The sequence below is a fragment of the Scardinius erythrophthalmus genome (genome assembly GCF_964197995.2).
Source record: "Scardinius erythrophthalmus genome assembly, chromosome: 14".
NCBI lineage: Eukaryota > Metazoa > Chordata > Actinopteri > Cypriniformes > Leuciscidae > Scardinius > Scardinius erythrophthalmus.
Genome location: NC_138234.1, coordinates 36925184 through 36939887, shown reverse-complemented (window position 1 = coordinate 36939887; position 14704 = coordinate 36925184). Strand labels below are relative to the sequence as shown.

At 39.2% G+C, this 14704-nt stretch overlaps 1 protein-coding gene across 1 annotated transcript in view; it reads left to right on the top strand.

Annotated features, from left to right (window-relative positions):
- Window positions 1-14704, top strand: part of kcnh1b (potassium voltage-gated channel, subfamily H (eag-related), member 1b) — a gene marked incomplete at both ends in the record, with an annotated part of 69846 nt that overhangs the window by 41722 nt on the left and 13420 nt on the right. Inside the window, 3 exons of the mRNA XM_081383962.1 lie at window positions 4088-4287; window positions 4593-4845; window positions 7892-8088. Coding sequence (XP_081240088.1) covers window positions 4088-4287; window positions 4593-4845; window positions 7892-8088 — 650 coding nt within the window. The remainder of the gene's footprint in view (window positions 1-4087; window positions 4288-4592; window positions 4846-7891; window positions 8089-14704) is intronic.

Below are 14704 nucleotides of genomic sequence, written 5' to 3'. Positions count from 1 at the left end.
AGCGATGCAGTGAGATAATTAAGGGAATATGTAAGTGATTGTAAGCAGAATCACTGAAGAAAAGAGAAACACAAGAACAGAAAATAGAGAAACACAATAACTACGACTGACTTCCAGCCATTACACATTATTACACTTATTATTAACCAGTATGACTTTATTTCTGTCATACAGAAGTTGTTATTAAGATGTTTAATTGAAAATGTTTGGTTTGAAGTTACCGTTATAGAGATCAGTGCTTGCTTTAGTTGGGATGCTGATGCTAAACTGTTAGTTTTTCTTTTGCTACTTGAGCTGTTTTTGTGCAAGTCACACTTGTGCACACACACAGTTTATGAATGACTGCAGTTGTAATGATTATGATGACAAAATCATCATATTGCCTGTTCATTCACCAAGGAATTCATTCTCACTTATTCAGAGTTTAATCCTCAATCAAAAGTGTTACATTACCACCACTGTGAAAACGCAGCAATAAGATACAATGACTCTTTTTTTTTAAACACATGATGCATAACCAGAGAAACAGAGCTACACTGTGTTTTAGAAACACAGAGATATCACAATTTAGCACATGAATCTCAACAATGGTGGCAATATTTCTTTATTATTATTATTATTATTCATGCAGCAGTGCATGCTGGGAGTTTTATATTATCCTGGAACCCAGCATGCATTGCTACATGAAACTTTTCACCATTGTTGAGATTCATGTGCTGATTGTTGATGTCTGTGTGTGTCTGAGCCAAACAGGAGTAAAATAAAATTGAATGCACTATATGATTACAATATTTTTCAGAAGACCTGATTACAGAATTATTGATTTCCTTTTGTAGATTCACAGATATATGCTTAATTTGAGATAACTATAATTCCAATGACTATATACAGGAAAAAACTGAAAATCAGACATGTCCAAGATGATTGTAACATCATCACATATAAATAAAAACACCTAATTATCTTCCTCTTGACTTTTTCTTGCCATAACAAACGTGTTTTATAAACTCACAGTTACAGCAGCCAGAGAGAGATGAATGGTAAGTAGTCAAGGGACAAGAGACCAACTAAAGCAAATACTAATCTCCATCATGGTGACAACAAATTTTATTAATAACTAAATCTCTGCTAATTCTCAACAAGAACTTTTGTACATGTATGAAAGAAATAATGTTAAACTGGTTTGTAAACTGGTTTCAGACTCAGTGTGGCTGGAAGTCAGTTGTAGTTTTTGTGTTCCTCTTTTTTCTGTTCTTGTTTCTCTGTCCTTCAGTGATTCTGCTTATCAGGTGTTCATCAGTGTCTCAGTTCACTCACTTCTTTTCATTCAAGTGGACTATATTGGTGAACTAATGTAGTGAATAGTGAATGAGGGTATAGGGTGTGATTGGGAAAACAGCCTCTGAGTGTCGACTTTGAGCACTGTTAATTCACAGTATATTCCTGTAGGCTACTTTTATTTTCTACGGTATATTACTGTTTTAATGGAAAATGGTATAATATTGTCAGAATTTTACAGCAAGGGTTAACAGTGTGGACATGCTGAGGCTCATCATTTCACTTGGTTTAGAGCCGCTTCAGTCAGGACTGTGATCAATACTGTTGCCTATATGGCATACTAATGGACCTGAAGAAGACATCCGCCGCTGTAGCAGTGGAGATCCTTAGTGTCAGAGGTTTAGTGGGTTGCAGAGCAAGCAAGTGTCTGGTTTCTGAGGTTACAACCTTGCTGTGTGTCCTTGACCAGGACGTGCTTGATGTCAACTGCCTACAGAGACGATATTATACAACCTGAGTGGCAGATTTGAGATGTTCTTCATGAATGGGCATTCGTGGATATCACACACTCCACAAGAGAACACCATCATGATTTACCTATCGTGAGCCCCGCCCCCCTTAGTTACTGTTGCTATCTCGGACAAACAAACGGAGTTGCTAACTGTCATTCAATGACAGCTGTCAGTGTGAAAACTTTGTCTCAAGATGTTTTTGATCAATTTTGGACACAGAAGGACAACCTCTCTAAAACTAATGATCTTTGCAACGGAAGTGAATCAATCAAAACTAACTTTAGCTGGACAGTAAATTTATTCTAGAGCTGCTGTAAAGCCAAAACAATCTCTGTTACTTTAATTTCCTATTATCACTTTAAAGCTGCTTTAAAACAGTCCATATTGTTAAAAGCGCTATATAAATGAAGGTGACTTGACGTCGAGAAGTATTCATGTGGGACTTAAATATGCCATGGAGGGATATATAAAAGATTTTAAAATAAATATGGTGGGTAACAAGATTAATTTGCAAGCAAGGGTTTACAGATCACAATGCAAGCGGGAGAAGCCTCATGTTACGGTCGTCACGATCGCAGATGAACAACATCCAGGATCAACACTCTTCATGTACAGCAGGGAAAGTTTTTAATAAAAAATGTATTTACATTTAACCAGTTTAATATGGAGAGTCACTGAATTGTAGGCCAGTCTGTACATGACGTGAGAACAGTTAGCTATTTAGGTTTGTAACTTAGCATGGACTCACTAACTTTAATTGTAACTTAATGCGAGTATGACAACCAGAAAATGAATGTTTTCGTCTTCATTGGGATTGGGGTTGAATCCTTAGGGAACCAAGTTACTGCGCCAACATCACTGGATTAATACACAGCTTAATCCAAAGCAGACACTTTCCTCCGTCTGGTTTGGGTTTAATAAATGGAGTAAAACAAATTCCATTGGCCATCCTCTCCGGATACCTGTTACAAGTCCCCAGGCACATCGTTTTACCATTTTTTGTAGCATAAACACAGACCAAACCGATGAGCGCTTCGGATCTTCCCATGTTTCTTTATGGCTCTGAAACCTAAAGATGTCTGAGTTCCCCGTGCAACTGATACTCAACTGCCATTGGCTGATCAGCATTCGAGGGGAGGGGCTTATCGATGGGTCAATCACTGCCTACAGTCTGAAACGACTTGAGTGCTCATTTGAAGGCAGAAAGGCTGTTCAGTAGGCCGATCACAGTGGGAAAAGATGGACAGTGTTAAGTTGAATAACATGTGTGTGCACCTGACCTTTGATTTCTGCTTCAACCATGCATAGTAGTGTCCTCAATAACTGGGGAAGTTTTAAAGGTTCTCTAATAAAAAAAAAAAAAAATAAAATAAAAATGAAGGGTAAGAAGTTCCCTTCAACCTCTCTTTAACAAAGATTCACAAGTTTGCTTGACCATATAATTATACGGCATGATATAGGTAAACAGATTTGGTTTGCTGTCCATGGTTATAAGTTTGCTCTTCAATTGAGATGGAGCTTTCAGATACCCTCCTCAGAGAAATATAGACAGATGAATTTAGGCTTTAGGTAGAGAAGGGAAGCTTGAGCGACTTCATCTGAACATGGTAAGCTAAGACGCTGGTAATATACTCCATGGATCATGATTGACTGGATTAGATGAACAAGCTCCTTACAAATTTACACCATGAACTTTATGTATGTACAACTTACAACCGTCTTTATTCTGACCTCTAAAAATTGACATATTTCATAACATGGTGCTATTCAGAGTTATCTTGCAATTTAGGGAAATGTGCAGAGATGAAGCAATCCAACATAACAAACCACATAACGATTAACACAACAGAGGAAAACTGAAGGCTTGAATACACAAGGGAGAATAATTAATAGACAGGGAACAGGTGACACTAATCAGGCAACTAATGAGTGACCAGAACTAAGGCAAAACAGAGACACTGAAAGCTAAGACTAGAAACTAAACAAGACTAAACAGTACAGTTTAAACACACTGTATCTGTTATTATATTATACATCAAAAATGCATTATATCAAATTACTCATTTAAATGTTATCACATGACGCTTGATATAAAACGGGACCAGTTTTTGTGTGGTAATGTAAAAAGCAGAGAACCAACTGTACTCAATAGATTTTGAGACACAGACGTAAACTTCAATTGAATAGTTTGAATCTGACAAACTACTCAAACTAAAGAGCACCTACCAAACCACTTTATTTGTAGCTCTCTCTTTGTTACTTCAGAGTCAGGTTAACCCAGTGACTCTTTCTTTCAGCTCTCCTCTATGCCACCATCTTTGGTAATGTAACCACCATCTTCCAGCAAATGTATGCCAACACCAACCGCTACCATGAGATGCTGAACAGCGTGAGAGACTTCCTGAAGCTCTACCAGGTTCCCAAGGGCCTCAGTGAGCGGGTCATGGACTATATCGTCTCCACATGGTCCATGTCCAGAGGAATTGACACTGATAAGGTACTTGGCACAGAGTCAGAAGATCTGAGACAGAAGATCTCGATCTATATCCAGGGAGCTTATTTTCTTCATTCATTTTTAAAGTCATTTCTTCTGTCTTTGCCATAACATCCGTAGCATGTGTGAATAATGTCCCTCTAATGTTTAAGATCACAGTCTAGATCACGAGTTACGTAAGGCTTTGAACAGCTTCTCAAAATCTCATGAATTATTAGTGAAAGGCTTGGACAACCTCCAGTTTTTGTTTTAGCATAACTCTAAGCAAAGGATGTGTATTTGATTGTGTTCATGGTTTTTCTCGGCAGGTGTTGCAGATTTGCCCCAAAGACATGCGAGCAGACATCTGCGTTCATCTCAACCGGAAGGTGTTCAAAGAACATCCGGCTTTCCGTCTGGCCAGCGACGGCTGTTTGCGAGCCCTTGCCATGGAGTTTCAGACCATTCACTGTGCCCCGGGCGACCTCATCTACCACGCCGGCGAGAGCGTCGACAGCCTCTGCTTTGTGGTGTCAGGGTCTTTGGAGGTCATCCAGGACGATGAAGTCGTTGCCATTTTGGGTGAGTATAAGATTTCTCACCCAAATTAAGCAGATTCATTCTGTGTTTTCCACTTGTTTCATGCCAGTTTTGGTCAGTGTTGTGTGGTGTAATTGAGTAGCACTGTTTCATTCCTCTGTTTCATACGGTTCCTAACTAAATCGAACTGGGGTGTGTTTCCCATACAACGCTGTAACTCAAGTTGAAGAAATCAACTAGCTAGTCACGACTGTTTCCCGAAACCGTATTGTCGCAAATTGGTCGTTCAGCCATGTTGGTTAATGATGACACACAGGTGATGAGTAATAACTACTGTAAATGAATCCGTTTGAGATCTAATTAAAGCTAAATGCTATAAATTACGAAAATTATTTCTAATTTTTCTCAGTTATTTTGCTTTATTTCCAGACTCAATCATAGACTCGTTCTTACGTACTAGAGCACGTTCACAAATGAACACTTTACAAAAACGACACTTTAAATCTCTTGACAAACTGAAAGACGTAAATGATATTTGTATCAATTCGAAATAAAAGATATAGATTGTACTGAATGTCAGCTTGCTTATTTTGCTGAAGATAAGTCCACATGTCATGCAAACAAGAAACTATACTTCTAACCATAGGTCGAGATCTGTCGTTCCAAACACACAACTTTGCGATGTTGTTTGCGAATGTTTGTTTGAACTATGTTTTCGGGAAACACCGACTCATTGAACTATACTGATAACGACAGAACTTGCAACCATAGTTGGCTAACGATGCTTTTGGGAAACGCACCCCAGATTGTGACTATGTGAAAGGTATGTAATTGCAAGTGATTTCAACATTTCTACCCTGTAAAAAGTGGTAACTTACAACTGTTAGCTTAAAGAGCTATTTTTACCCGATTAAACCAATAAAATGTATTTATATATTTGGTATAAATTAATGTATTCAGTTATGTTAAGTGATATTTTTGGCTAAATTTTGATTTTTAGGTTACCAATTTTTTTATTTTTCAGTGTAACTTTCAGATAAGAATGTTTAGTTTTAGATTGTATCACAAAACTATTTTGGACCCTGTTTAACACTTTACCGATCTTAATATTTGTAAATGGGGTCTCGATGTCAGATATATAATTAGAACCACATTTAACAGTGGTCCAAATTGCTGCCAACACAAAATCTTATCCAACAAATGTTTTGCTGTTTACATGTATGCAACAAGATCCAATCTGGTGTGCGTTAATCGTACAACAATGTAACTCGCTGATTAACTACTATATAGTACAATGAACCATTGGAGAAACTAACCAACTCGTCAAAACTGTAGTAAAATAGACGCACCTCTGTCGTTTGAACCACATTGATTCAACAATGCACAACAATTTGATTCTAAAGACTAGACAATGCAAGAATACTGTTTTTCATGAGATTTTAAATGACATGTTTTTCCATTACATGTGCTTGCACATTAAGTTAGCTGTCAGAATGCATTAAAGGTGTTAACATGCACAACGAAATCAGGGTAATGGGCAAAGATCTACATGTGATGAGTTTTGCACAAGTGTTTTGCACAAGCACAAGTGTTTTGCAATAAAACAACACACTTATACATTGTACTAACAATTATTTTTACGTGAGTACATAGTAGTTAAAGACCTGTTATATGAAGTGTGACTTAAATTTCAGCACATTAATTAATTGATGAGAAGTTATTGATCAGAAACATGGTTTTAGCTAAAAAAAATAAGTTATGACTGTTTTTAAAAGCTCACATTCTACCGGGTCAAAGCTGACCCAGGAATGCAAAAGGCATTGTGTCAATTTTTGAATGGGTTAGGAAGATTAAATAAGGTCAAGCATAAGCAATAATAATAGCAATGCTTGCTTAACCAAATGCTCACTTTCTACCGGGTCAAAACTGACCCAGGAATGCAAAAGGCATTGTGTCAGTTTTTGAATGGGTTAGGAAGATTAAATAAGGTCAAGCATATGCAAATAATAATAGCAATGCTTGCTTAACCAAATGCCTCTCATAAGCTTAAGGCAGCATGAGAAGCTCTCTGCACTGCAGAGAAAGATCTGGTGTCCAGTTTTACGCTGAGATAAATATTTGCACTGCAGCCCGTGCGGGACAGGTCTCTAGCAGAGTGTGTCGTTTCACTGGAGGTGTAAATCTGTCATCACAGGGTGAGAAACAAAGCAGAGTCATCTGTGGGGATGAAATCTGCTCTAGCGTGAAGCGCTGTGTGAATGTATTTTAAAGAGTTAAAGATTGTAAATTTTGTATGAAAGCACAGTGGAAGCCTTGTGTCAAAAATGAATCGGTTTGCTTGTCCTGGAATAGGATTTTTTTTTTTTTTTAATTACGTTTGAGCTACAGATATCGAGCAATCTATTGTTGTCCTAAAAAATTCTTTCTTCTGTGGAATACAGGAGAATATAGTTTGAAGAAAGCATTGTAGCCCATTGACTTCCTCCAAAAACACTAAGGCATTTCTCAATATAGTCTTACACATTTGGAACAAAATTAGGCATTTCCTTTTTGGAATAAATGATATCCGACATAGTGTGGCACTGGTGGTCGCCACAAGTGTAAACATGATGTTAATCTGTGGTCACGTCAGCAACATTTCAGGCATAATTTCATGGGCAAAAAAGTCCACTGTCTATCATCATTAGTGTAGCGATGTATGAAGCACAACTCACTAAGTCATTTTCAAACCAAGCAGTTTTCTGTTGTTCAATACTGCAAATTCACGTTGCTTCAACCCTTTGCAAAATCTGCATGGTTTTTGCCTGCTAAAAGTCACTGGTATGTGTGTAAATTCACAATGGTAAATGTGACCATACCTTTACTGTTTTACTTTACTGTGGATCTTATTTATATGCATGAATTAATTTAATGTTCCCCTGAAATGACATTCTCAACCTGACCAGTTTTATCCTGAAGTGCATATTGAGTTTCCTGTGATCCATGAAAATGTGCACCTATATACACGAATCCAGGACATTCCCCTGAAAGTATTAGAAAGCCTAATGGAATTCATTTTTCAATGTCCCCCTCTCTTTTTTTCTCTCAGGAAAGGGAGATGTGTTCGGGGATGTGTTCTGGAAAGAGGTGAATTTAGCTCAGGCTTGTGCCAACGTTCGTGCACTGACCTACTGCGATCTTCACATCATCAAGCGGGATGCCTTACAGAAGGTTCTGGAATTCTATGCAGCCTTCGCCGGCCACTTCTCACGCAATCTGGTGTTAACCTACAACCTGAGGAAAAGGGTGAGTGCCTACACCACTTCACATGAAAAATAAAAAGTTCCAAATGAGTTCCCAGAGTTCCAAATGAGTTCCCCAAAGTTCCAAATGAGTTCCCTAGAGTTCCAAATGAGTTCCCAGAGTTCCAAATGAGTTTCCCAGAGTTCCAAATGAGTTCCTGAGAGTTCCAAATGAGTTCCCAGAGTTCCAAATGAGTTTCCCAGAGTTCCAAATGTTTCCCAGAGTTCCAAATGAGTTCCCGAGAGTTCCAAATGAATTCCCAAGATTTCCAAATGAGTTTCCCAGAGTTCCCAAGAGTTCCAAATGAGTTCCCAAGATTTCCAAATGAGTTTCCCAGAGTTCCCAAGAGTTCCAAATGAGTTCCAAATGAGTTTCCCAGAGTTCCAAATGAGAATTCTCTTTTTGGAGCAGTTTCCCAACCTACTCATTTATTACAAGGAAAAAAACTTTTAAAAATGTCATTTTGGTGATCAAAGATGAGTTTAAAGGATGAAATTATTGACTACAGGGGGACTTTAAGTCACCGGCCACTGGCAGGTGTGGCAAAAAGTTAGTTTTAGGCCCTGTCTGTAAATAAAACCATGAACATGCTGCAGAGCTGCTTTATATTAGAATATGAAGTGTAATTCTCATTGAAAGAGACTATTTTATCATTCATCAGCTGGAAAGAATTGTTGTGAAAGTGATTCCAATGTTATCGTTCCGCTGTGTCATTATCGCTACAGTATATATGTGCTGTGGACTCTGCTATTCTTTTACATCTACATTTTTTTTTAAATATACCTTTAGTGTTATTACTATAGTTATCATCCATGTTATGAATGGCCCTTTTTACCTAGTTCACACAAGCATCATAACGGTAATTTACTGGTTAAGTTATAACTTGTTATCTTGGAAAGTTTGCCTGACTAATTTCCTGATCTCTCTCAAAGACCCTTTTCACACATCTCTGAAATGCACAAGTGACCTAACTCTCTTTATTTTAATGAATCTCATTTGAATGAACAAACTCCTGAAGCTTTGTGATGTTTCATCCGTTTAGTTATTATGTTTCCTCTTCCTTGAACGATGTTGACAGGTTTTTTATTAATATCATCACTGGCGCGGCTGAACGCTGCTCTTGTCTTAGAGTTTGTCAGCTGCATTGTGTCCATGTTGAGCCGACTGCACACGGCTTCGTTTAAATTCATGTCTCGTTTCTCAGTGTAAGCACTTTTTACAGTGAAGTGATTATGAAGCCAACTGAGCGGGAAGATCCATACCCTCTCTCCGGCACAATCCCTACAGCGCTCCATCACTCGTGCGGCTGGAGGCAGTCAGCGGCTCTGACTCATTTCTCACTCACATTTTCAAATGCAGAAACACAGAAATGAAAATTCAGTTATCATTTACTTCAATAAATATACGTATTTGCATATATTTTACACAAAAAATTAATGTGTGAGAGCATGTTATATTTTAAGGCCAAAAGAGGGTTTGCGCAAAATGCTCTTCCAAAGAAATGCAGTTTCACTTCAACCTTGTAGTGTCCAAAACTTATGGCTTAAATTCATTCTTTTGTCATATTAAGCTAAAAAATGTGGAAGACTGAATCTATGTAGGACTTTAAATATTCTGGAATAGCAACAGTAAGCATTAATATTATTAACCTTTATTTAACCAGGCAAGTCAGACATACAAACATACATTACAATACACACACATATACATTCTTTTAAAACATTTACAAGCTGTGATAAAAACACTCCCAACTAGTTTTTTGAATGCAGAGATTGAAATATATGACTCTAATATCAATGACTTTTCTATCATTTACAGTAGAGCAGCAAAACCAGAAGCTGAACGAGCATGAAGAGTTTTCTTTCCAGGGATAAATGATTAATAATGTATGATCTCGCTTTGGTTAGTCAGAACAAGTTAGAAAATAATAGACGTGGACCTGAAAACATTATAATTATTACATTTAAAAAAGTAAAGTTTTATTATAAATAATGATAATTATTATTTTTATGTTGTTGTTTTTTTCAATGACACAAATGGTATCAAAAAGTCAATTCTGTAACACTTTATTTTGATGGTCCACTTTAGACATTCTACTAACTAAAAATTTGCAACTACATGTCAACTTATTCTTCTAACTAATGTCAATTCTGCTGTGAACGGGGAAAGTCGAGTTCATTTGCAATTTGGCATTTGCAGTTAATCATAAAACAATGCATCAGGATCTGAACCCAGCCCCCCTGCATTATACTAAACACACATGAGTCTGACATTATACTGTGTGTGTGATTTAAGACAGGCTCTCGGTTCGCTCAGCGTATGAAACCGAAGCAATCATGGCCTGTGTTCATGTTTCAGTGATTGCAAGGCTATCATCAGAGTAATGGCCTTCTTTGTCCAGGTGAGGTAGTCTCGTAAGCGGCTCTGTGTATCTTCTGCATTATCCAGATCCAGCTTACTGTAAATCTGAAGTGTGTGTGTGAGTCAGGATGAAGAGAGAGAGAGAGAGAGAGAGAGAGAGAAAGAGGTAAAGATTAGATGGCCATGATCAAAGTCGCCGTTCAATTAACGGTCAGAAAATGGCCATGTAGAGTCAAGAGCTGAATTAGAGGAACTCAATGTCACACTGACCTTGGAAGAACAGAAAATAGAAACACGATACAGTATCTTCATCATCAACCTCTCTCTCTCTCTCTCTCTCTCTCTCTCTCTCTCTCTCTCTCTCTCTCTCTCTCTCTCTCTCTCTCTCTCTCTCTCTCTCTCTCTCTGTAAAGAATGCACTAAAGAGATGATTTAAGGCTTGTGTAGATCTGCTGTACTGCACAGTATTTGCTGTATTTATGTCTATAAAGCTCTATATAAATGAAGGTGACTGGACTGATCTGTCTGTCTGTCTGCTGTGTAGTTTCAGATCATCTTAGAAAACAATCTCTGAACTGTAGTTGTATGGGGTGGGGGGGGGCAGTGTGAATAGTCTTAATAAATCACATGTTGTCAGTGTGTAATAACAGAATTTTCCATTAAGGTGAATTATAACCTTTAACACCAGAGCGTCCTGACAGTGACATGTTGGCCGTCGCGGTCAGTGGTATTGAGTGTGGTGTGGGATGGACAGATCAGTCTCCTTCAGCGGAGATCTGTGCGCTGGACACTGTTATCAAACTGTGTGCTGTTCATCCAGACAAATCGCTCTTGCATTTCATCTTCCTTCAGGCGATACTATCCTGATGTCCCATTTCTCCTTTATCCTTTTCACAACATATTTCCTTTTATTTCTGCATTTGTTTAAGCAGCCAGACCTTTCACAATCTTCACTGGTATTACTTTTACTTTATTTACACTGTCTGTCTCTCTTGTATCATCAATCTCTAGCGTGATTTTCTGTGTATGATAATCATACCTTACAGCTGGACAACAGGGTCTTAATGTCTTTGTGATGCATTGCTCTCAGAAGTCCTCTTACCGATGATTCAGATCACATCCAATGGGGAAAGCATCTAGTCTCTTGTTTGTCCAGAGAAACTGCTGAATGATGTTATTGAAACTGTTCATGCGAGTGGCTGCTTGTGAAATATTATATTACGCATGTTCACCTTGTGAAATGATCCTGCTGTTCGGCAAGGTTTGGAAACTATCTCTAGCATGTCATTGTATGGTAAATTACACTTAATGAGTATATGTCCGGGAATTTACTTCACCTTCGTCACATAAAGGTCAAAGAGCAGTATTTCCTTCACCATTATTTAGCTGCAACATGGCAAGAAGACTTCATATTTCATGTTTCTAGCGTTGCGTGATCAGTGTAGTCTGATTCAGGAACAAATGATGCTCAGCTGTTTTTAATGAATTGCTCAAAAGACTCACAAACTCACAAGTGATCATTTTGAATCAGTCAAATACAGACATTTGTTCAGAAAGGAAAACTAGCTTATTTCTGTGCAGTTTACACTGTTTTCTAAGTGAAACCATAGACATTATTTCATGATAAATTACATGCAGTATCCTATATTGTGATCACATGACCTCATGATGCTACATATGTGGATCATAGGTAATAAATTATACTTCTGGTTCATTGATTATCTGCATTGCATCAGTAAACACAGAATATTTGCATGTTACGCAGAGTATCCAAATACCTTTTATTACAACAGTTTTGTTGTAATAGTGAATAATTTAATTTAAACTCAATAACTGACTTAGATGTGACTTCAGAGCTGAACAGTGATTTCCGAGTTGTTGGAGTAATTCATCTTTGAGACATGCAGTTGTGTCCTCTCACCTCTATGCTGGATTGGCTACATTGGAAACCAATTTTACAGTCCTGTGACTCTATTGATCATCATGAGCAGTAAGTTGTCTCTAGTCACCTTCACTGGAGAGAGTATATGAAGATGGAAATGTTTAATTTCACGTTAAGCATTTTCTTCCCATAGAAAACCATTATAAGAACGCTGAATGTGGCTTAATGCATATCAGAATGTCCCCTTATTACGTCGAAATAACGACTTATGATGTCGAAATAACGAGATATTATGTCGAAATAACCACTTATGTCCAAATAACAAGATATTGTGTCGAAATAACGACTTATGTCGAAATAACGACTTATGATGTCAAAATAATGAGATATTATGTAGAAATAACGAGATATTATGTAGAAATAATGACTTATGTCAAAATAACAAGATATTATGTCGAAATAATGACTTATGTCAAAATAACGACTTATGTCGAAATAACGGCTTATGTCGAAATAACGACTTATGATGTCAAAATAATGAGATATGTAGAAATAACGGCTTATGTCGAAATAACAAGATATTATGTCGAAATAACAACTTATGTCAAAATAATGAGATATTATGTCGAAATAACGGCTTATGTCGAAATAACAAGATATTATGTCGAAATAACAGATATTATGTCGAAATAACGACTTATGTCGAAATAACGAGATATTATGTTGAAATAACGAGATATTATGTCAAAATAACGACTTATGTCGAAATAACGGCTTATGTCGAAATAACGAGATATTATGTTGAAATAACGACTTATGTCAAAATAACGACTTATGTCGAAATAACGGCTTATGTCGAAATAACGAGATATTATGTAGAAATAACAGATATTATGTCGAAATAACGACTTATGTCGAAATAACGAGATATTATGTTGAAATAACGAGATATTATGTCAAAATAACGAGACTTTTGTCGAAATAACGACTTATGTCGAAATAACGACTTATGTCGAAATAACAAGATATTATGTCGAAATAAGATATTTATGTCGAAATAACGAGATATTATGTCGAAATAATGACTTATGTCGAAATAACGAGATATTATGTCGAAATAACGACTTATGTCAAAATAACGACTTATGTCAAAATAACGGCTTATTATTGTCACGGAACACTAAACGAGAGACGAGGATTCAAGTGCAGAGGAGATTTAATAAACAAACACAGACGAAGTACAAAAACTCAGAACTCAGGTATCCAACAGACAGGAACATCAAGGACAGGTAACTCGGACAACGAACCAGCACAAGACTACAAACACAAGGAGGCTAAATAGGGGAACAAACAAAGGAGGGTAACGAGACAGACAGGTGGGACAAATTAACCAATAATCACATAACAAGATGGGAGGGGCTAGACAATAGACAGGAGAGCACATGGCACAAAACAACAAACACCCATGTGCAGCACAAGACAGGACAGACATGTGACATTACCCCCTCCTTAAGGAGCGGCTACCAGACGCTCCACAAGACTCGGACGGGACGGGAGGGACAGACCAGGGCGGGACGGGAGGGACAGACCAGGGCGGGACGGGAGGGACAGGCCAGGGCGGGACAAGGGAAATGGACAGTTCAGAAATCCAGGGAAGCCCACAAAGTTCGGGAGTCCAGGGCGGGACACAAAGTTCGGGAGTCCAGGGCGGAGACGACCCCTCGGGCGGCCAGGGCGGAGACGACCCCTCGGGCGGCCAGGGCGGAGACGACCCCTCGGGCGGCCAGGGCGGAGACGACCCCTCGGGCGGCCAGGGCGGAGACGACCCCTCGGGCGGCCAGGGCGGAGACGACCCCTCGGGCGGCCAGGGCGGAGACGACCCCTCGGGCGGCCAGGGCGGAGACGACCCCTCGGGCGGCCACGGCGGTGAAGACCCCTCGGGCGGCCACGGCGGTGAAGACCCCTCGGGCGGCCACGGCTCGGGAACTGGAACTGGCACCACCGGCTCAGGCACTGGAACTGGCACCACCGGCTCAGGCACTGGAACTGGCACCACCGGCTCAGGCACTGGAACTGGCACCACTGGCTCAGGCACTGGAACTGGCACCACCGGCTCAGGCACTGGAACTGGCACCACCGGCTCAGGCACTGGAACTGGCACCACCGGCTCAGGCACTGGAACTGGCACCACCGGCTCAGGCACTGGAACCACCGGAACTGGCACTGGAACTGGCACCACCGGAACTGGCACCACCGGCTCAGGCACTGGAACTGGCACCAACGGCTCAGGAACAGACACCACCGGCCCAGGAACAGGAACAGAAATCACCGGCTCAGGAACAGACACCACCGGCTCAGGAACAGGAACAGACATCA